Source organism: Balaenoptera borealis, assembly GCF_965194805.1.
Source record: "Balaenoptera borealis genome assembly, chromosome: 20".
NCBI classification, from domain to species: domain Eukaryota; kingdom Metazoa; phylum Chordata; class Mammalia; order Artiodactyla; family Balaenopteridae; genus Balaenoptera; species Balaenoptera borealis.
In genome coordinates this window covers 59,235,351-59,258,084 of record NC_138879.1, presented here as the reverse complement: position 1 = coordinate 59,258,084, position 22,734 = coordinate 59,235,351, and the positions used below count along the sequence as shown (strand labels likewise).

General features: G+C 44.4%; 1 protein-coding gene across 5 annotated transcripts in view; it reads left to right on the top strand.

The window, feature by feature from the left end:
* Positions 1–22,734, top strand: part of SPECC1 (sperm antigen with calponin homology and coiled-coil domains 1) — a 253,018-nt gene that overhangs the window by 141,199 nt on the left and 89,085 nt on the right. For all 5 annotated transcript variants that reach the window (XM_082374046.1, XM_082374048.1, XM_082374044.1 and 2 more), the window contains one exon: positions 17,589–19,168. In XM_082374046.1, coding sequence (XP_082230172.1) covers positions 17,589–19,168 — 1,580 coding nt within the window. The remainder of the gene's footprint in view (positions 1–17,588; positions 19,169–22,734) is intronic.

The following is a 22,734-nucleotide window of genomic DNA, read 5'->3' as shown; positions in this document are numbered from 1 at the left end:
TTCAAAATAGCAACAGAAGTTGGATGCTATCGATAACTACTTTTCGTGGAAGATTAGGCTACATGATTTCTCTTTTTCTTCCAGTTCTGAAATAACAGGATTTTTTTTTTAAATTTTTTTTTTTAAGTACATATATTTTTTAAATTAATTAATTAATTATTTTATTTTTGGCTGCGTTGGGTCTTCGCTTCTGTGCGAGGGCTTTCTCTAGTTGTGGCAAGTGGGGGCCACTCTTCATCGCGGTGCGCAGGCCTCTCACTATCATGGCCTCTCTTGTTGCGGAGCACAGGCTCCAGACGCACAGGCTCAGTAGTTGTGGCTCACGGGCCCAGTCACTCCGCGGCATGTGGGATCTTCCCAGACCAGGGCTCGAACCTGTGTCCCCTGCATTGGCAGGCGGATTCTCAACCACTGCGCCACCAGGGAAGCCCCGAAATAACAGGATTTTGAGCCTCCTTAGGTCTCAGAAGATGTACTTATTATGTGACCCTTAGGCAAATAGTGAGGCCTCTCAGACTCTCATTTTCCTTTTCCATAAAATGAAGATAACAGTAGGTTGCCAGCTGATTTTTGTGAGCCTCATAATGTGTATGAAAATGCTGTGAAAACCAAAGCGCTCCCTCCACACATGTCAAGGGCTGTTACAACTGCCTACATTGTGAACTCCAGTTTAAAGAATGTGGACAGTTCCTTAAAGTTCTTTGTTTGTTTTGACCTATGGGTGGTTAAAAAAAAAAAAAAGAGAGAGAGAGAAAAAGAAGTGATACTTATCAGATAAATAGGATTCAGCTTGCCCAGTCCCCCTAATTCTCTTGTTTCTCCAAGTGCAAATTCAGGTGAATTTCATATCTTTTAATGGTGGAACTCGGAAGTTTCTTGGGGGTCGCTGTGAGATAGAGCCAAGTGTCTCATCTTAAGGAGCCAGAGCTAAATCATGATCCGAGATAGGTCATTCCCCCCTGCATCAAGCCTCTCAAGGTCCATCTTTTCCGTCTGACCTGAAGAAAGGCTGCCCATGGAGAGGCAGGTCTTTTCATTCACTAGAGTCCCTCCTCCCCCAGCTCCTCCTCATTCTTCACGTTTGCTGCCTGGAGACCCTGGGGATGCTGGGAGATTCCTGCGTGCGGATGCCAAGCTCTAGGGTTAGGTGATGAGGATGGTATCTGACCTGCACGATGGACCAGGAGGCTCACGTGGCCTGCAGAGCGAATTCCAGGCCACTTTGGTTTCAGGGGAAACTAGCTGTCCCTGTGCCTTCCGGCCGGCGCGTTGGGAGCTGCCCGTCCGGCTCTCGTTTGCATTTCGGCTCCTCCTGGTGATGACAAATCGAGCGGCTGTTTAGGCCGCCTGCAAGAAGCTCTTCTGCAAACACTGCCGCTTTGTCTCCTGCCCCATCTCGCCTTGAACCCGGCACAGAGCGGCCACTGTGTCCTCCCCAGGCCAGAGCCCCTCCTGAGTGTTAGGGGTCTTTTGTTCAGAAGCTCCCCGGTTCTGGAGCGCTGTACGTGGTGGCCGTGGTCCAGTGTGAGTGTTTGGGAAGGAGAAGAATGCAGATCTACGGGTGTTTTGAAACCTCACCCAAGTCGCAGACCAAGTGGAGCTGTGAGCAAAATTAATTCTGCGTTCTGGAAAAAGAAAAGTGAAATGACGCTGAGACACACCATTTGTCCTGTTACAAAAACCATCTCTGAATGTGGACCCTACTGCTTGCCTTCAGTGAAGGAAGCCAGATGAGCAAGTCATTTGGTTCATTTGTGTGTGTGTAGAACTCTTCCGTGTTTTTTCCTCTGTTTGGTTTGCAAAGGGAGTTTCCGTGAACTTTAATATGAGGTAAGTATGAATTTCTAGCAACCACTCGACTGAGATTCTCCAGAAGGCAGTCCAGCTATGGAAACATTTAACTGCCCCAGGCAAGGTGCGGCCCGGAGATGTGATAACAGACTCTGCCGCAGTGCTGCTGCTGGCTGAGTGGCCTCGAGCTGTCCTCTTTTATCTCATTCGTTCCAAGTCCAAAGGGTCAGCGCTGCCTATAAAACCAACTGCTGATTACCTCCTTCCGCACTGCGTCCACAGGCGCTCACATTTCTTTTTCTTAAATCTTATTAACAGAGTGGTAGACGCACAGGTTAAAAAAAAGAAATAGGGCAAGACCCGTATTATGAAAATCCAGGCCACCGCTGCCTGTCCCCTTCTCCTTTCACGTCCCTCTTCTTCAAGGTAACCATTTCATCATCTTATGCTGCTTACTTTTTTTCAGTAGACTTTTAGAGCAGTTTTAGGTTCACAGCAAAACTGAGCAGAAAGTACAGAGATTCCTCCCATATGCCCCCTGCTCCCTCCCACCCACGCCCGGCCCCGCCCACCAGCAGCGACCCGCACTGGAGTGGCGGGCTTGTGACAGTCGGTGGGCCTACATGTCATCGTCACCCAGAGTCCGTAGTTTGCATCAGGGCTCATTCTTGGTGTTTGTACATTAGATGGGTTTAGACAAGTGTATAACGACATATATCCATCATCTAAGTATTATACGGAAGAGCTTCACCGCCCATAAGATACTTCATGCTCTGCCTGTTCATTCCCGCCCCCCTTAAAAGCCTGGCAATCACTGACTTCTTTTACTGTCTCCATAGTTTTGCCTTTTCCAGAATGTCATGTTGTTGGAATCGTGCAGAATGCAGCCTTTTTCGGATTGGCCTCTTTCACTTAGTCATATGCATTTAAGGTTCTTCTGTGTCTTTTCATGGCTTGATAGCTCATTTCTTTTTAGCACTGATTAATACTCCGTTGCTTGAGGTACCACAGTTTATCCATTCCCCCACCGAAGGGCATCCTGGTTGCTTCCAAGTTTCGGCAGCTGTGACTAAAGCTGCTGTCGATATCCGTGTGCAGGTTTTTGTGCGGACATACATTTTCAACTCATTTGGGTAAATACCAAGGAGTGCAATCGCTGGACTGCACAGCAAGAGGATATTTAGTTCTGTAAGAAACCACGAGTGTGTCTTCCCAAGTGGCTGTACCGCTTTGCGTGCCCAGCAGCAAAGTACGAGCTCCTGTCGCTCCGCATCCTCACCAGCATTTGGTGACAGTGTTTGGGGTTTTCGCAGTTCTGACAGGTGTGCAGTGGCATCTCATTGTTGTTTTAATTTGCAATTCCCTAATGACATATGACACTGAGCATCTTTTCATATGCTTATTTGTCATCTGTATATCTTCCTTGGTGTCTGTTCCCATATTTTGCCCATTAATTAGATTGTTCATTTTCTTTTTTTTTTTTTTAAACATCTTTATTGGAGTATAATTGCCTTACAATGGTGTGTTAGCTTCTGCTTTATAACAAAGTTAATCAGTTATACATATACAATATGTTACCATATCTCTTCCCTCTTGCATCTCCCTCCCTCCCACCCTCCCCATCCCACCCCTCTAGGTGGTCACAAAGCACCGAGCTGATCTCCCTGTGCTATGCGGCTGCTTCCCACTAGCTATCTATTTTACATTTGGTAGTGTATATATGTCCATGACACTCTCTCACCCTGTCACATCCCACCCCACCCCCTCCCCATATCCTCAAGTCCATTCTCTAGTAGGTCTGTGTCTTTATTCCCGTCTTGCCACTAGGTTCTTCATGGCTTTTTTTCCCCTTAGATTCCGTATATATGTGTTAGCATACTGTATTTGTTTTTCTCTTTCTGACTTACTTCACTCTGTATGACAGACTCTAACTCCATCCACCTCATTACAAATACCTCCATTTCATTTCTTTTTATGGCTGAGTAATATTCCATTGTATATATGTGCCACATCTTCTTTATCCATTCATCTGTCGATGGACATTTAGGTTGCTTCCATGTCCCGGCTATTGTAAATAGAGCTGCAATGAACATTTTGGTACATGACTCTTTGAACTATGGTTTTCTCAGGGTATATGCCCAGTAGTGGGATTGCTGGATCGTATGGTAGTTCTATTTGTAGTTTTTTAAGGAACCTCCATACTGTTCTCCATAGTGGCTGTATCAATTTACATTCCCACCAACAGTGCAAGAGAGTTCCCTTTCCTCCACACCCTCTCCAGCATTTATTGTTTCTAGATTTTTTGATGATGGCCATTCTGACTGGTGTGAGATGATATCTCATTGTAGTTTTGATTTGCATTTCTCTAATGATTAATGATGTTGAGCATTCTTTCATGTGTCTGTTGGCAATCTGTATATCTTCTTTGGACAAATGTCTATTTAGGTCTTCTGCCCATTTTTGGATTGGGTTGTTCGTTTTTTTGTTATTGAGCTGCATGAGCTGCTTGTAAATCTTGGAGATTAATCCTTTGTCAGTTGCTTCATTTGCAAATATTTTCTCCCATTCTGATGGTTGTCTTTTGGTCTTGTTTATGGTTTCCTTTGCTGTGCAAAAGCTTTTAAGTTTCATTAGGTCCCATTTGTTTATTTGTGTTCTTATTTCCATTTCTCTGGGAGCTGGGTCAAAAAGAATCTTGCTGTGATGTATGTCATAGAGTGTTCTGCCTATGTTTTCCTCTAAGAGTTTGATAGTGTCTGGTCTTACACTTAGGTCTTTAATCCATTTTGAGTTTATTTTTGTGCATGGTGTCAGGGAGTGTTCTAATTTCATACTTTTACATGTATCTGTCCAATTTTCCCAGCACCACTTATTGAAGAGGCTGTCTTTTCTCCACTGTATATGCTTGCCTCCTTTATCAAAGATAAGGTGACCATATGTGCGTGGGTTTATCTCTGGGCTTTCTATCCTGTTCCATTGATCAATATTTCTGTTTTTGTGCCAGTACCAAGCTGTCTTTATTATTGTAGCTTTGTAATACAGTCTGAAGTCAGGGAGCCTGATTCCCCCAGCTCCATTTTTCGTTCTCAAGATTGCTTTGGCTATTCGGGGTCTTTTGTGTTTCCATACAAATTGTGAAATTTTTTGTTCTAGTTCTGTGAAAAATGCCAGTGGTAGTTTGATAGGGATTGCATTGAATCTGTAGATTGCTTTGGGTAGTAGAGTCATTTTCACAATGTTGATTCTTCCAATCCAGGAACATGGTATATCTTTCCATCTATTTGTATCATCTTTAATTTCTTTCATCAGTGTCTTATAATTTTCTGCATACAGGTCTTTTGTCTCCTTAGGTAGGTTTATTCCTAGATATTTTATTCTTTTTGTTGCAATGGTAAACGGGAGTGTTTTCTTAATTTCACTTTCAGATTTTTCGTCATTAGTGTATAGAAATGCAAGAGATTTCTGTTCATTAATTTTGTATCCTGCTACTTTACCAAATTCATTGATTAGCTCTAGGAGTTTTCTGGTAGCATCTTTAGGATTCTCTATGTATAGTATCATGTCATCTGCAAACAGTGACAGCTTTACTTCTTCTTTTCCGATTTGGATTCCTTTTATTTCTTTGTCTTCTCTGATTGCTGTGGCTAACACTTCCAAAACTATGTTGAATAATAGTGGTGAGAGTGGGCAACCTTGTCTTGTTCCTGATCTTAGTGGAAATGGTTTCAGTTTTTCACCATTGAGGACAATGTTGGCTGTGGGTTTGTCATATATGGCCTTTATTATGTTGAGGAAAGTTCCCTCTATGCCTACTTTCTGCAGGGCTTTTATCATAAATGGGTGTTGAATTTTGTCGAAAGCTTTCTCTGCATCTACTGAGATGATCATATGGTTTTTCTCCTTCAATTTGTTAATATGGTTTATCACATTGATTGATTTACGTATATTGAAGAATCCTTGCATTCCTGGGATAAACCCCACTTGATCATGGTGTATGATCCTTTTAATGTGCTGTTGGATTCTGTTTGCTAGTATTTTGTTGAGGATTTTTGCATCTATGTTCATCAGTGATATTGGCCTGTAGTTTTCTTTCTTTGTGACATCTTTGTCTGGTTTTGGTATCAGGGTGATGGTGGCCTCGTAGAATGAGTTTGGGAGTGTTCCTCCCTCTGCAATATTTTGGAAGAGTTTGAGAAGGATAGGTGTTAGCTCTTCTCTGAATGTTTGATAGAATTCACCTGTGAAGCCATCTGGTCCTGGGCTTTTGTTTGTTGGAAGGTTTTTAATCACAGTTTCAATTTCAGTGCTTGTGATTGGTCTGTTCATATTTTCTATTTCTTCCTGGTTCAGTCTCGGCAGTTTGTGCATTTCTAAGAATCTGTCCATTTCTTCCAGGTTGTCCATTTTATTGGCGTAGAGTTGCTTGTAGTAATCTCTCATGATCTTTTGTATTTCTGCAGTGTCAGTGGTTACTTCTCCTTTTTCATTTCTAATTCTATTGATTTGAGTCTTCTCCCTTTTTCTCTTGATGAGTCTGGCTAATGGTTTATCAATTTTGTTTATCTTCTCAAAGAACCAGCTTTTAGTTTTATTGATTTTTGCTATTGTTTCCTTCATTTCTTTTTCATTTATTTCTGACCTGATCTTTATGATTTCTTTCCTTCTGCTAGCTTTGGGGGTTTTTTGTTCTTCTTTCTCTAATTGCTTTAGGTGCAAGGTTAGGTTGTTTATTCGAGATGTTTCCTGTTTCTTGAGGTAGGCTTGTATTGCTATAAACTTCCCTCTTAGCACTGCCTTTGCTGCGTCCCATAGGTTTTGGGCCATCGTATCTCCATTGTCATTTGTTTCTAGGTATTTTTTGATTTCCCCTTTGATTTCTTCAGTGATCACTTCGTTATTAAGTAGTGTATTATGTAGCCTCCATGTGTTTGTATTTTTTACACATCTTTTCCTGTAATTGATATCTAGTCTCATAGCGTTGTGGTCGGAAAAGATACTTGATACGATTTCAATTTTCTTAAATTTACCAAGGCTTGATTTGTGACCCAAGATATGATCTATCCTGGAGAATGTTCCATGCGCACTTGAGAAAAATGTGTATTCTGTTGTTTTTGGGTGGAATGTCCTATAAATATCAATTAAGTCCATCTTGTTTAATGTATCATTTAAAGCTTGTGTTTCCTTATTTATTTTCATTTTGGATGATCTGTCCATTGGTGAAAGTGGGGTGTTAAAGTCCCCTACTATGATTGTGTTGCTGTCGATTTCCCCTTTTATGGCTGTTAGTATTTGCCTTATGTATTGAGGTGCTCCTATGTTGGGTGCATAAATATTTACAATTGTTATACCTTCCTCTTGGATCGATCCCTTGATCATTATATAGTGTCCTTCTTTGTCTCTTACAATAGTCTTTATTTTAAAGTCTATTTTGTCTGATATGAGAATTGCTACTCCAGCTTTCTTTTGATTTCCATTTGCATGGAATATCTTTTTCCATCCCCTCACTTTCAGTCTGTATGTGTCTCTAGGTCTGAAGTGGGTCTCTTGTAGACAGCATATATATGGGTCTTGTTTTTGTATCCATTCAGCCAGTCTGTGTCTTTTGGTGGGAGCATTTAATCCATTTACATTCAAGGTAATTATTGATATGTATGTTCCTATTCCCATTTTCTTAAATGTTTTGGGTTTGTTATTGTAGGTGTTTTCCTTCTCTTGTGTTTCTTGCCTAGAGAAGTTCCTTTAGCATTTGTTGTAAAGCTGGTTTTGTGGTGCTGAACTCTCTCAGCTTTTGCTTGTCTGTAAAGGTTTTAATTTCTCCGTCACATCTGAATGAGATCCTTGCTGGGTAGAGTAATCTTGGTTGTAAGTTTTTCTCCTTCATCACTTTAAGTATATCCTGCCACTCCCTTCTGGCTTGCAGAGTTTCTGCTGAAAGATCAGATGTTAACCTTATGGGGATTCCCTTGTGTGTTATTTGTTGTTTTTCCCTTGCTGCTTTTAATATGTTTTCTTTATATTTAATTTTTGACAGTTTGATTAATATGTGTCTTGGCGTGTTTCTCCTTGGGTTTATCCTGTATGGGACTCTCTGTGCTTCCTGGACTTGATTAACTATTTCCTTTCCCATATTAGGGAAGTTTTCAACTATAATCTCTTCAAATATTTTCTCAGTCCCTTTCTTTTTCTCTTCTTCTTCTGGGACCCCTATAATTCGAATGTTGGTGCGTTTAATGTTGTCCCAGAGGTCTCTGAGACTGTCCTCAGTTCTTTTCATTCTTTTTTCTTTATCCTGCTCTGCAGTAGTTATTTCCACCATTTTATCTTCCAGGTCACTTATCCTTTCTTCTGCCTCAGTTATTCTGCTATTGATCCCATCTAGAGTATTTTTAATTTCATGTATTGTGTTTTTCATAGTTGCTTGGTTCCTCTTTAGTTCTTCTACGTCCTTGTTAAATGTTTCTTGCATTTTGTCTATTCTATTTCCAAGATTTTGGATCATCCTTACTATCATTATTCTGAATTCTTTTTCAGGTAGACTACCTATTTCCTCTTCATTTGTTAGGTCTGGTGTGTTTTGACCCTGTTCCTTCATCTGCTGTGTGTTTTTCTGTCGTCTCATTTTGCTTATCTTACTGTGTTTGGGGTCTCCTTTTCACAGGCTGCAGGTTCGTAGTTCCCGTTGTTTTTGGTATCTGTCCCCAGTGGGTAAGGTTGGTTCAGTGGGTTGTGTAGGCTTCCTGGTGGAGGGGACTATTGCCTGTGTTCTGGTGGATGAGGTTGAATCTTGTCTTTCTGGTGGGCACGTCCACGTCTGGTGGTGTGTTTTGGGGTGTCTGTGGCCTTAAGATTTTAGGCAGCCTCCCTGCTAATGGATGGGGCTGTGTTCCTGTCTTGCTAGTTGTTTGGCATAGGGTGTCCAGCCCTGTAGCTTGCTGGTCGTTGAGTGAAGCTGGGTCTTGATGTTGAGATGGAGATCTCTGAGAAATTTTTGCTGTTTGGTATTACGTGGAGCTGGTAGGTCTCTTGTGGACCAGTGTCCTGAAGTTGGCTCTCCCACCTCAGAGGCACAGCCCTGATGCCTGGCTGGAGCACCAAGAGCCTTTCATCCACACAGCTCAGAATATAAGGGAGAAAAAAATAGAAAGAAAAAAAGAGGATAAAATAAAATGAAATAAAGCTATTATAATAAAAAATAAGAAAAAAAATTATTGAATAAATGTATTCAGAAAAAAATTTTTTTTTAATTTTTAAAAATAGATTTATTAATTTTTTATAGTAAAAAATAAAAAAATTTTTAAGAAAATATTTATTAAGAAAAAAAAATTTTTAATTTTTTAAAATAAAAAATATGAAAAAACTTATTAAAAAAATTTTTAATTTCTAAAAATAGAAAATACAGAAAAAATTATTAAGAAAACATATATTAGGAAAAAAAAATTTTTTAAGTAAAAAAAAAAAAAAAAATGGACGGACCTAACCCTAGGACTGATGGTGAAAGCATAGCTATACAGACAAAATCTCACCCAGAAGCATACACATATACACTCACAAAAAAAGGAAAAGGGGAAATTAATATATCCTGCTCCTAAAGTCCACCTTTTGAATTTGGGATGATTCGTTGTCTATTCAGGTATTCAACAGATGCAGGCACATCAAGTTGTTTGTGGAGCTTTAATCCGCTGCTTCTGAGGCTGCTGGTAGAGATTTCCCTTACTCTTCTCTGTTCTCACAGCTCCCAGCGTTCAGCTTTGGATTTGGACCCGCCTCTGCATGTACGTCACCTGAGGGCGTCCGTTCCCCGCCCAGACAGAACGGGGTTAAAGGAGCAGCTGCTTCGGGGGCTCTGGCTCACTCAGGCCGGGGGAGGGAGCGGTACGGAGGAGGCGGGGCGAGCCTGCGGCGTCAGAGGCATCGTGAAGTTGCAGCAGCCTGAGGCGCGCCGTGTGTTCTCCCGGGGAAGTTGTCCCCGGATCACGGGAGCCTGGCAGTGGCGAGCTGCACCGGCTCCCGGGAGGGGCAGTGTGGAGAGTGACCTGTGCTCGCACACAGGCTTCTTGGTGGCGGCAGCAGCAGCCTTAGCGTTTCCTACCAGTCTCTGGCGCTGTTAGCCGCGGCTCGCGCCCGCCTCTGGAGTTCGTCTAGGCGGCGCTCTGAATCCCCTCTCCTTGAGCGCCGCGAAACAAAGAGGCAAGAAAAAGTCTCTTGCCTCTTCGGCGGCTGCAGACCTCCTCTCCGGCTCCCTCCCGGCTCGCCGCGGCACGCCAACCCCTTCAGGCTGTGTTCACGCCGCCAACCCCAGTCCTCTCCCTGCGATCCGACCGAAGCCCGCGCCTCAGCTCCCAGCCCCGCCTGCCCCAGCGGGTGAGCAGACAAGCCTCTCGGGCTGGTGAGCGCTGCTCGGCGCTGAGCCTCTGTGCGGGAATCTCTCCATTTTTCCCTCTGCGCCCCTGTTGCTGTGGGATCCGCGCTGATAGCCGCGGCTCGCACCCGTCTCTGGATTTCGTTTAGGTAGCGCTCTGAATCCCCTCTCCTTGCGCGCCGCGAAACAAAGAGGCAAGAAAAAGTCTCTTGCCTCTTCGGCAGCTGCAGACTTTTTCCCGGACTCCCTCCCGGCTAGCACCAAAGCCCGAGCCTCAGCTCCCAGCCCCCGCCCGCCCCGGCGGGTGAGCAGACAAGCCTCTCGGGCTGGTGAGTGCTGGTTGGCGCCGAGCCTCCGTGCGGGAATCTCTCCGCTTTGCCCTCCGCACCCCTGTGGCTGCGCTCTCCTCCGCGGCTCCGAAGCTTCCCCCCTCTGCCACCCACAGTCTCTGCCCGCAAAGGGGCTTCCTAGTGCCTGGAAACCTTTCCTCCTTCACGGCTCCCTCCCACTGGCGCAGGTCCCGTCCCTATTCTTTTGTCTCTGTTATTTCTTTTTTCTTTTACCCTACCCAAGTACGTGGGGATTTTCTTGCCTTTTGGGAGGTCTGACGTCTTCTGCCAGCGTTCAGTGGGTGTTCTGTAGGAGCAGTTCCACGTGTAGATGTATTTCTACTGTATCTGTGGGAAGGAAGGTGATCTCCGCGTCTTACTCTTCCGCCATCTTGCCCCTACTCCTCTGTTCATTTTCTTATTGTTGAGTTCTGTGTGTATTTTGGATAACAGTTCTTGATCAGATGTGTCTTTGGCGAATTTTTTCTCCCCGTCTGTGGCTTGTCTAATCATTCTCTTGACATTGCTGTATTTTAATTTTTCAAGTTTAGACATTCTGTGGATTCCTGCTATGATAGATGAGGATTTAACTCATAACATTTCACCTCCTCCCAGTGTCATAATATCACTATTTTTAGTTCCTTTCGTGGTTACCTCTTGTACTTTAATAATGTATTTTATCTTTTTTCTTGTTTTGTCAACTGTATTAGTATCTTTGACTCTCCATTTGTAAGATGAGGATGGATATTATTGTTACTACCCCTTTCTGCCAGCTCTCTCCACCTTGTCTTATACCTCCCAATTTCTTTCATCTGTACTTTAACTTTTTTTGCTAGCAAGGATGATAATATTCAAATGTTCTATAAAATAGTCTATCCTACTTTGGGTCAATTTAAGTAGTATTAATGTTATTATGACTACATAGATAGTCTTCCTTGCAGAGTGAAGTCATGTGCTATGATTTTGTTACCTTTCTTGTGTGGCTTCTTGTTTTTATGAGGTTTCTGTTTTTTTCACCATGTTTATTATACCCTCATTCCCACCCCCCACCGCCACCCCCACCCCCCGTACTCGTCATCCAGTGAGGTGTTCTGTTAAAGAAATTCCCTTCTTAGGCACTTTGTCCTCTCACCCAGCTTGGGCTTGTTCTCCAGACTTGCTCCATGGATACCATCTTGGACTTCCCTTGACTGCTTTCCTCTGATAGGGCCATGCTTCCTGGATCACTCCTCCTCTTCTCTGTGATTTGTTTCCTTGTTTTCCTGGAGCACATCCTCAAATGACTTCCTCAGAAAGGGTGTTCACAATTTAATTTTCTGAGACTTTGTGTGTCTTGAAACGTGTTTTCCACCTCTCTGATTGATTTATAGTTAGATTGGGTATAGAATTCTAGGTTGAAAATCATTTTCCCACAGAACTCTGAAGGCATTTACTTTGTTGCCTTCTAGAATTCAGTATTGCCTATACATGATGATGGCCAGTCTCATTCTCAGTTCACACCCCTTCCCTAAACTTTCAGGCATTCTTGGTATTTTGAAACTTTAAAAAAAGATGTATCTATCTCCATGTAGATCTTTTTTCGTTTGTTTTGCCTGACACGAATTCTGGAGACTCACATTCTTCAATTTTGGGGAATTGTCTTGTGTCCGTTCTTTGATTATTTCCTCCACTCTGTTCCCACTGATCTATAGTTCTGGAACTTCTATTAACTGATTGTTTGATTGCCTGGATTGGCCCTCTGTGTTTATCTTTTCTGTTTTCATCTTGTTTCGATTCTGTTGTACACATTGAGAGAGTTCCTTAATTTTGCATTCCATTCCTTCCACTGAATCTTTTAATTTGACAAACATATTTAAATTTTCTGAGAGCTTCTTCTTGTTTTATCTCTGTTCCTTTTCCATAGCATCCTGGCCTTGTTTTAGTGGATGTGTGTCACCTTGAATCTCAATGGCGAGACCTTCCTTGAGTGCCTTCAGCCAGTTAGCCTTCTACCTCACCTCCCCTGCACTCCAGGGCCTTTGCCCATTCTGTTCACACTTTCCTAGCCTTCCTTTCTCCCTTTTATCTAGTTTGAGGTATTTTTGTGGTAATTCAATTATGCTTATCAAGTTAAGTAGTTTGATATTCAGATGTTGCTCAGAGGAGAGGACCGTATGAGAGAAGGGATGTAGAAGTCATCAGTATGTAGGTGGTATTTAAAATCATGGCACTGAGTAGAAGCACCAGGAAAATATTCGTAGTAAGAGAAGGGAAAAGGCCCAGGACCGAGACCTGAGGAATTCCAGCATGCAGAGAGTCGGGAGGGGGAGGAACCAGACAGGGGGTGGCTGCTGAGGTCAGAGAGCGCTAGGTCAGCGTGACACCGGAGGCATGTGTCAAAAAGGGAGGTATTGTTCCCACCGTGCTGAGAGGATTGGAAACGCCCATTGCAGTGGACCACGTGGAGGTCACTGATGAACTGGCGTTTGGTTGAGTAATGGGAGTGGGCAGAGGAGGGGATATGGGGGGAGAAATGAAGACAACCAGTAAACACAGCTTGGGGCAGGATTCTGCTGTGAGGGGGAGGGGCAGATCAGAGATGAGCTGGAGGAAGATGTGGATTCAGATATTCTTTTTATTTTTATTATTTAAAAAAATTTTTTATTGTATAGTTGATTTACAGTGTTGCGTTAGTTTCAGGTATACAACAAAGTGATTCGGTTATACATATATATTTGTCTATTCTTTTTCAGATTCTTTTCCGTTATAGGTTATTACAAGATATTGAGTATAGTTCTCTGTACTATATAGTAGGTCCTTGTTATTTATCTGTTTTATATATAGTGGTGTGTATCTGTTAATCCCAAACTCCTAATTTATCCCTCTGTCCCCTTTTCCCCCTGCTAACCATAAGTTTGTTTTCTATGTCTATGAGTCTGTTTCTGTTTTGTAAATAAGTTCATTTGTATCATTTTTAAAAGATTCCACATATAAGGGATATCGTATGATATTTCTCTTTATCTGGCTTACTTCACTTAGTATGATAATCTCTAGGTCTATCCATGTTGTTTCAAATAGCATTATTTCGTTCTTTTTTATGGCTGAGTAGTATTCCATTGTGTGTGTGTGTGTGTGTGTGTGTGTGTGTGTGTATCTCACATCTTCTTCATCCATTCATTCGTGAGTGGACACTTAGGTTGTTTCCATGTCTTGGCTGTTGTAAATAGTGCTGCTGTGAACATAGGGGTGCGTGTATCTTTTAAATTAAAGAGAATTAAGTGTGTTTAAATGCCAGTCAGAAGTATCCAGTGGAAAGAGAATGATAGTTCCACAAGTCACATGTGTATTGGGGACACTGGCTAGAGCTCAGTGGGGGTGGTGGAGAGCAGAAACACCCAAATAGTGAGTATGGTTGGCTGTGTGCTTAGAGATTATGCATGACCTTGGAGTGACCTTGAAGCCACGGGAAGAGGTTTGACGTTGATGCAGCAGACGAGAGGAGATACCTACAGATTCTGGAACAGAAAAATGAGAGTTATTTAAGGGTTACTGATCCAGAACATATCAGAGGTGGGAGATGCTGGAATCAGGAAGCCCTGTGAGAACGTTTCAGAAATTTCAACAGAACATCCCAAGGACCTGGCCTAGATTCAGTACTGAAGGGAAAGGAAAAATATGGAGACTTTTCCAAAACCAGTTAATACGTTTGAGTGACCCACTGGTTGGTTACAAAAAGAAAGGGGGAGGGAAGTTTTAAATATGTTTTCAAGGTTCCTTGAACGGGAGAACCTGAAAAACGTTTGATGCCAGTGTCAAACGTGAATAAAAAGAGTGAAGATTCTCAAAAGTGAGCCGCCGGCCAAGAGCGGAGAGGGACGAGGAGCCCGGGGAAATTAGATTTGACGGTGAAGAAATTATTGGAACTTTCCGAGAAAAAAGGTTATGAAGACTTACAGTAAAGACTAACCTAGTAGTTTAGATTTTTAGACACAGAACGAGTGAGTCCCCTTGTGTTTAGGAGGCAGGGCAACAGGCGTGTGACGATGTGAACCACATGTATCTCCTGTAGAGCAGGTCCTCTAATCCTTGGTGAATAAATCAAAGGTTAATCATTTACTTCAGAATGCCACCGTTTCCCTCAGCCGTGCACGTTAGAACAGCCCCAGTAGCATGTTCTTTAGGTAAGATGAGGAAGTCAGAAAGGGACTGAAAATAGTTTACCTTCAGCTGCTGAGAATCACTTCTGAAAACCCGGTCGATGATTGAAATGATCGCGCTATTGTTACGTACAACAACATGCTTTTTGTTCTGTGGAAAGATTAATTTTTCCCACCCCCTTCTCTCTCTGTGTGTTGGCATGATAGGATTTTTCCCTCCTCTTTTTTTCTTTATTGCATAAATGTAACTATAAAAAGAAACAGGAAAATTACTCACAGTCCGACCAGCTTAACACTCTCCTGTTCTGTGTCTCTGTGATATGTAGTTGGATGCACCTGTGATCAACCACAGTATAATACAGTTTTTCATTTGGCATTGTGAAACGTGACACGTCACACGCGGTTTAAAAAAATTATCGTGTTAGGTGGAGCTTGCTTTTATTTTAACTTCTTGCAGTTGGACCACCAGCCTCGGTAGGAGTAAGCCTGGTGTGAGGAGGGGAAGAAGACGAAAGATTCAGGGCGCCAGCTGAGCCGGGCCCTGTCCACGGACTCAGGCTTCCCGCCACCCCTGCTGTCGCCCTGCCCCGCTGTCCTGTGTGAGGGAGCGTGCGCAGGATGGATGGTTCCGTGGTGAGGCTTCTGAACTCAGTACTTGAAGGAGACTGAGAAGAGGAACCCTGCTGGTGGATGACATCATAAGCCGGGGGACTGCGCCCCTGCCAGTGACCGTGCCGGGCTGTCTGAGCACAGGTGGGGCAGCGACACCCACCTTAGTTTGGCCTGATGATGAATTTTAGCAACCCTCTCAACTTAACCTCAGCTCATTACAGTTTCTGGAAAGATGCGTCCAGAGATGGGAAGAGCCTTTCAGAAGATCAGGGGGCAAATTATACTGATCTTCCGGGGATGAAGTGGCAAGAACGGAAAAAGGAGCAGATGTGGTGAAAGTATAGCTGGACTGTGTGCTTCATAATCTACAACTGGATGCATTTCATTAATGTACTTTGGTTTGATGTAAGCAAATTCCTAGTGGTTTAGATAAGGCATAAGTAACACCAAGTGGCGAACAGACCAAGATTTGTTGGCAAAAGGAAGGGCTGAAGCTGTAGCTGGGAATGATGCCCGGGTTGGTCTCCGGTCCTCTGTCGTTCTTCCCAAACCAACAAATAGCTGAAAAGGAGCCTTACTTTTAGTGGCATCATTAGGAATGGCAAACGCCTCTATGGCAGTCAGTCCTGGACTCTCAGTTTTGCCTGTTCTGACTATAATTATGTTGAAACTTTAGTTACCCTCCAGTTTTCATTATGGTCCTTGCCAAGATTACTTCACTCCAGAGGGCTGGTGTTACTAAAATGTTTTATTGCTTAGTGGTTTTAATCTTCATTTTACAAGAATAATTAAATGCATCTTTTCTTCGTCACTGTTTAGCGTGATGGCAAGTGAGGCATCTGGACACCTACATGCATTACATGTGTATTATTGTGCTCTTAGCTTTCTGGTAACTTAATTTGGAAAAGTTAACTTAAAAACCATAGTTTTCCAGTATATGAAATGACAGTTTAGTCTTTATTATGTCAAAGTTTTCAAAGCACTCAGCCGTCAGGCACTTAAAGAGGACGCCACCCGCCTCCACTTCATCCCCTTGGATTCTGGGATGCTGGGAGATGCAGCTGCTCACGTCTCAGTAGCTGTCTTGGCAGTGGGTTCAGAGCTGTTTCGCCACAGTGGTTTCTGCTTCTGCCTCAGAAGACGGAGGCCTCTGCCAGCCTGTGGGCGCGTCCCTGCTTCCAACCCTCCCTACACAGCAGAGGCCTCCAGCCCACGGTGCAAACGTATAAGTTACTGCGATTGGCTGTGATTCATCAAATGTCTTTTGAGTTTGTAAAACAGGTCCAGATTTTTCATTTTATACTTTAACCTCCAAGGGGGTTTTATTTCTAGAGCACTTAGGAGATCGATATCTGGGTTTTCACCCCTAGAATTTTTTTTGACATCGTCTAGAGTAAATAGTATAAGTGAAAATTAAAAATGTAGTATAGATGAAGACTAAAAAAATAACGATGGTGGTATAGGGGAAAATAACAAATAATTCCGTACCTTACATTTCCCATTATAAGTATTATAAATCCTGAATCATTTCCATGTTATGTAAATCCGTTTGGCATTGAAAACCATACCATAGATGAACGTACTGGGCCCTTATCCTGTTGGTTCTTGTTTCTCTATGAATATAAATGCACACAGCATTCACACTTAGGTTAAAAATAATAGGTCATTGAATCAGATCAATGTCTCCTTAGTATTATTTGGGTCTTCTGATTTCTTCATCGAATTTGTGCCCAGTCAAAATATGTTAATGATAAATTTTTTTTGAGTGTTTATTTAGGAATTCACAACAATCCTGTATTTTGTTTAGTTGCCAGGACTCTCAGTTCAGATGTGTTCCGTTGCAAGTTACAGAAAACCCAGTTCAGGGTGACTTATGAAGGGTGACTGTTGGCTTGTGTAATTGGAAGGCCGGGGTAGGGCCCGCCTCAGGGTGACTGGTCCACAGCTCCACAGCCCACTAAATGCTCGGTTTCCTTCTTTCTACCCTGCATCCTCACCTTCCTCTTGTGGTGGTGGTTGCCAGCCATCGCCAGACTTAACATGATCGCTCACCCGTGTCCAGTATGTTTTAGAAACTCGCCCAGGAAACCTCTCCTTGTGTCTCATTGACCTTGACTGGGGGGGCTCGTGCCGTGCCTTGAACCAGCAGCCATGGCTGGGGATGGGGTTATGCTGAGTAGCTCGGCTTGAAGTCAGCTCCCCGCCGAAGTACAGGTACAGAAACCCCAGTCAGAGCCGGGTAGTTACCTAGGGGAGGGGGGATGGAGGGAGGCAACAGCCGCCCTGCTCACCATGCCCTGTAGTTGGAGTTGTTTATACAAGCGCTCGCTGGGTTTCATTGGTTTCTCCTTCTCTCTTCAGGGGCTGTGGCAGCAGCCAAGCGGACAGGCATTCCCACCCCTCGAGAACTCGCGGTAGCTGTCTCGAGAGAGAGAACGGTGCCACGCGGTCCCTCCAACTCCAGGAAAGCGGTATCCAGCCCCACCTCTTCCAGCACGCCCACCCCCACCAAGCACGTGCGGGCCACTCCCACGAGACCCAGGCCGGAGCACGAAGACGCAGAGAAGGCCGCGCTCGAGTCCCAGGTCCGGGAACTCTTGGCAGAAGCCAAAGAGAAAGATGGTGAAATTAACAGGCTCCGAAGTGAACTCAAGAAATGGATGGAGAAGTGGACTCAGAACACCGAAGGGGCTGACGCTTTGGACCCAAGCGTGGACGGAGCGTCAGTCTTGCCGGGTGACTCGGAGCCTTTGATCAGAGCCCTCGAGGAGAAGAACAAGAACTTCCAGAAAGAGCTCGCTGAGCTTGAGGATGAAAACCGGGCCTTGAAGGAGAAACTGACTTATTTTGAGCATTCCCCAAATTCAGAGGGGGGAGCGAGTCACACCGGGGACAGCAGCTGCCGGACGTCGGTAACTCAGGAGTCCAGCTTCGGGAGCCCGATGGGAAATGAGTTGTCGGGCGAAATCGACGCGTATAAAAAAAACCCACACGAAGGTGTGTTGCGGACGTCGGGCTCTTCGAGCAGCGATGTCACCAAGGCTTCCTTGTCCCCGGACGCCTCCGACTTTGAGCACATCCCAGCAGACGCCCCCCCAGGGCCCCTGTCCCCCGCCGGGAGCCTGGTGAAGAGCTCCAAGTGCTCGGCGGCCGGCAGCTCCCCGCACACCGCGAGCGAGCTGTCCCTGGCGTCCCTGACGGAGAAGATCCACAGGATGGAAGAAAACCACCACAGCACCGCCGAGGAGCTGCAGGCCACGTTGCAGGAGCTGTCGGACCAGCAGCAGATGGTGCAGGAACTGACGGCTGAAAACGAGAAGCTGACGGACGAGAAGACGCTCTTGGAAGCGTCCTTTCATCAGCATCGGGAGAGGGCGGAGCAGCTGAGTCAGGAGAACGAGAAGCTGATGGCCCTCCTGCAGGAGCGAGTCAAGAGCGAGGAGCCCGGCACCCAGGAAGGAAAAGTCCTGGAGCTGGAGCAGAAGTGCACGGAGGTCCTGGAGCAGGGCCGCTTCGAGCGAGAGAAGCTGCTCAACATCCAGCAGCAGCTGACCTGCCGTCTGAGGACGGTGGAGGAGGAGCACCGGGGGGCTCTGGAGACGGTCCGACACCTGAAGGAGGAGAACGGGAAACTGACCGCCTTCCTGGAGCTGGAGCGGCGTGACAGCGGGGCGATGGCCAAGACCCTGGAGGAGTGTCGGGTTACCTTGGAAGGGCTCAAGGTGGAGAACGGGTCTCTGAAGGCTCACCTGGAGAATGAGAAGCCGAAAGCTGTAGAGAGCAGCCCCCCGGGGCACACGGCCGAGGGCTGTGACGTTCAGGAGATGCTGACAGTGGCCCGAGCCGAGAAGGACCAGCTGGAACAGTCCTGCGCGGAGCTCAGACAGGAATTGCTGACGGCACATGGTGAGGTTAAGCGTGTCTCAAGCCTGCTGTCCAAGGTAAGGGGCGTTCTCTCTGCCAGTGTTTGCTCATCCTCGTCAACACAGCCCTCCTCGGCCTTTAGAGGCACACGGCACAGAGAATCAGGCCCTCGACTGCATTCATAATCCAGCATTCTAGCCTGAAGATCTGTCAGAGTCCAGACAGACTGGGGATGCAGAAATGAGACACCCCCGTTTCTGGCTACAGCAGTTGAATGTGTAGTGGGGATATAGTGAGTCTGGTGCAGGGATAAAGATGGTGCGGGGATAAAGAACATCGCAGGGGACAGCCCGGAGTCCAGTGCCCAGAGGAACACCTAGAATAACGTGGATAAAGGAGGTGGTAGTGCCAGAGGACTTGCTGGAAGAGGTGGCAGTTAGCGGAGTCTTGAAGGAGTGAGTGTGAGGCATCCAGGTGTCTCGGATACCATGCTTTGGGCACCTCGGAACAGAAATCGAAAACCACCCCAAGTTTCCCCACCAAGTAATGCTATAACCACTACTTTGGTGTTTTTTTCCAGATATGTGTGTGTGTGTGTGTGTGTGTGTATCCCACAAGTTAAAACAAATTTTTTTTAGAGTCATCCTGTGTATATTAAGTTTTTAAAAATCTGATGTTTCCTGAGCATGTTCTCATCATTAACTATTCTTTGAAACATGATGTTGAAGGCCAGACAGTACTCTGTTCTATAAATATTTCCTAAGTACTTTGCTAGTCACCTGTTGTTGAACATTTATGTTCTTTTCCGGTCTTTCAATAGTGTAAATCATTTTTTGTCCCTCTGTCTTAGGAAAAATTCCTACTCATTGACTTACTGTGTCAGAGTATGACTGTTTTAAGGACGTTGAATGCGTTTGGCCAGATTGGCCGCCAGGAGTGTGACACAGGTGTGCTCCCACCAGCAGAGGGATTCCCTGACCCCTAGCCAACACTTGGTATCAAGTTGTTGGGTCATTCAGATCTGGTTTTCATTTCCTCCTTTACCCTTCCCCTTTTTACTTGGAAAGATCTTCCCCAACCCAGGATCGAATAAATGATCACCACCTTCATTTTTAAAAATAATCCTTTAATCAGTCTGGACCTTTGTTCTGTGGTGAAGATTGCTGGTGATTGTGTGATATTCTTTGTTTTTTATTTTTATTTTTTTATAAATTTATTTATTTATTTTGGCTGCGTTGGGTCTTCGTTGCTGTGCGCGGGCTTTCTCTAGTTGTGGCGAGCGGGGGCTACTCTTTGTTGTGGTGCGCGGGCCTCATCACAGCGGCCTCTCTTGTTGCAGAGCACGGGCTCTAGGCACACGGGCTTCAGCAGTTGTGGCACGCAGGCTCAGTAGTTGTGGTTCGCGGGCTCTAGAGCGCAGGCTCAGTAGTTGTGGCGCACGGGCTCAGTTGCTGTGCGGCATGTGGGATCTTCCCGGACAGGGCTCGAACCCGTGTCCCCTGCATTGGCAGGCGGATTCTCAACCACTGTGCCACCAGGGAAGCCCGATTGTGTGATATTCTGCCCACCCACAGAGCAGTGCTGGAAAAGTGTAGACAGGTGGCTTCCAATTTCCTGTTTCCTCTAAGCTCTGGGTCTGTGCTTAGGGGTCCCTTGGTGAGAGAGGTTGAAAACATCTTCCCACCTTATTTCAGAGGCTGTCACTCTTTTAAGAAACAAATTTGCCCTGAACCCCCAGGGGGATTTCTCTTTCCTGCTTCATCTGCCTTAAGAATTGTCACTTGCAACCTGATTCTGGCATTGGGCTGATCTGAGTGGTGGGCAGTGTTAGAAGTTTTTATCATTGTGTTCTGAATTCACAGCATTTTATTGAAAGTGTGGAAGCAGTGCCCTTGGCAGGTACTAGCCAGGTGCCCATGTGAACTGTTGGTTGGTAATTTGTAGCTTTACATTGAGATTTCCTGTCTGGAATAATCCCCCTTCCGTTACTCTGTTGCAAAATGTTTGATCTCCCAGGCAACTTTCTTGAAGTTCTCCCTCAGTCCTTCATCTGTCTCTTTGTTATTTCCATTGGCATTACATTAAATACACGTGTCAGCGAGAAATAATTTGGCATCTTAAGACAATAGCTTATTTTTCTGATCAAAAAGTTGTATATTCATCACAGAAAAGTTTTAAGAAGAAAATAAATATTACATTTAATCTCACTACTTGGAGGAAAAAAATGCGGCTAACATTTTACTCTTTGTCTTTTCAGACATTTTCCTAGGTTAAGCACATTTTGACATGCATACAAACTTGAATTGGCATAATTACCATATTTAATCTTCCTATTCAGGAGAATAGAGTATGTCACTCCACATTCCGTGAACACAAAGACCCAGTTGGATTGGTTTATCAATTCTCCTATTAATCTGTTTCTACTTTTATCTTTATCAGTTCTTTCATCCTGCCTTTTGTATATTTCTTTGGTTTCTTCCTAGTTTCTTGAGTAGAATTCTTTGTTCATTTAAGTTTATCCTTTCTTGGTTGATAGTATAAGTATTTAAAGCTGTGAATTTGCCCCTTATTATAGCTTTGGCTAAATGAAGACGGTAAAGTCTAGAATTTTTAAATCAAGCTGTTTATTATATTATTCGTATATTCCATATCTTTATTAATTGCTTGCTGATTAGAATGATCAAATACTTGACAGTAGGATGAAAAAGGTCCTAGCTCGTATTTTGATATGAGTTGGAGGTAAAAGGTGTGAGGCATGATGTCACGGATCGAGATCTTAGGCCTGTGATTTTGTGTGTGTACACAGAGAAGTTGTAACTTCTAATCTTCATGCCCTTTTCTGTTACGTAGGAAAGTAAAACCCAGATCTCCGAGCCTGACTAATAGCTTATTGTAGCCCCACCGAAGCATATCAACTGACCCACCAGCAACCGTGAACTTAGATGATGAGACGTAGGGACTCTTGCCCAAAGGAAACCAGAGCACTTTTAGCACAAAACTCTAATGAGGATATAAATGCTGGACCAGCTGGAACGCTTGGGTCCTCCGGACTCAGCTGATGGTTAATTTGGTGACCGTGGGCCCCTTCCAAGTGTACAGTAGAAGCGTGATGGTAGAGGGATCCTGGCCTTGTTCCTGATTTAAAGGGAGTGCTTTCAGCATTTCATCATGAAGGATGTCCATGGTAGGCATTGGCTATATACCTTTTATTGAGTTATGCGAGTATTTTGCGAAGAATTAGTGTTTTAACTTCATTGCTTGTTTTTTAAAAAAAGGTTGGGGATTGAATTTTTCTATATCTACTGTAGATCTTAGACATCTGTAAGATCTATGCAGTAGATCTTGTACATCTACTAAAATCTTATAGTTTTTATATAATCATAATGAGTTTTCTCCTTTAATGTGTGAATGAGGTGGATTAGGGTAACAGACTTTCTAAGGCAGTCTGGTGTTAAGCCACTTTTGCATTCCTGGGTAAATTCTAAGTCTCCAGTTCTCAACTGCTTCACTGGACGCTTTGCATAGAACTTTCAAACGTAACCTCCTTAAGCAGATGCCAGGGTGGCTGTCCTCTTTGTCACTGAGCAGACTGCGTGGTGCTGAACAGCTCTTGCCCTTGAGCCCTGCATCCGTCCACCCTAAT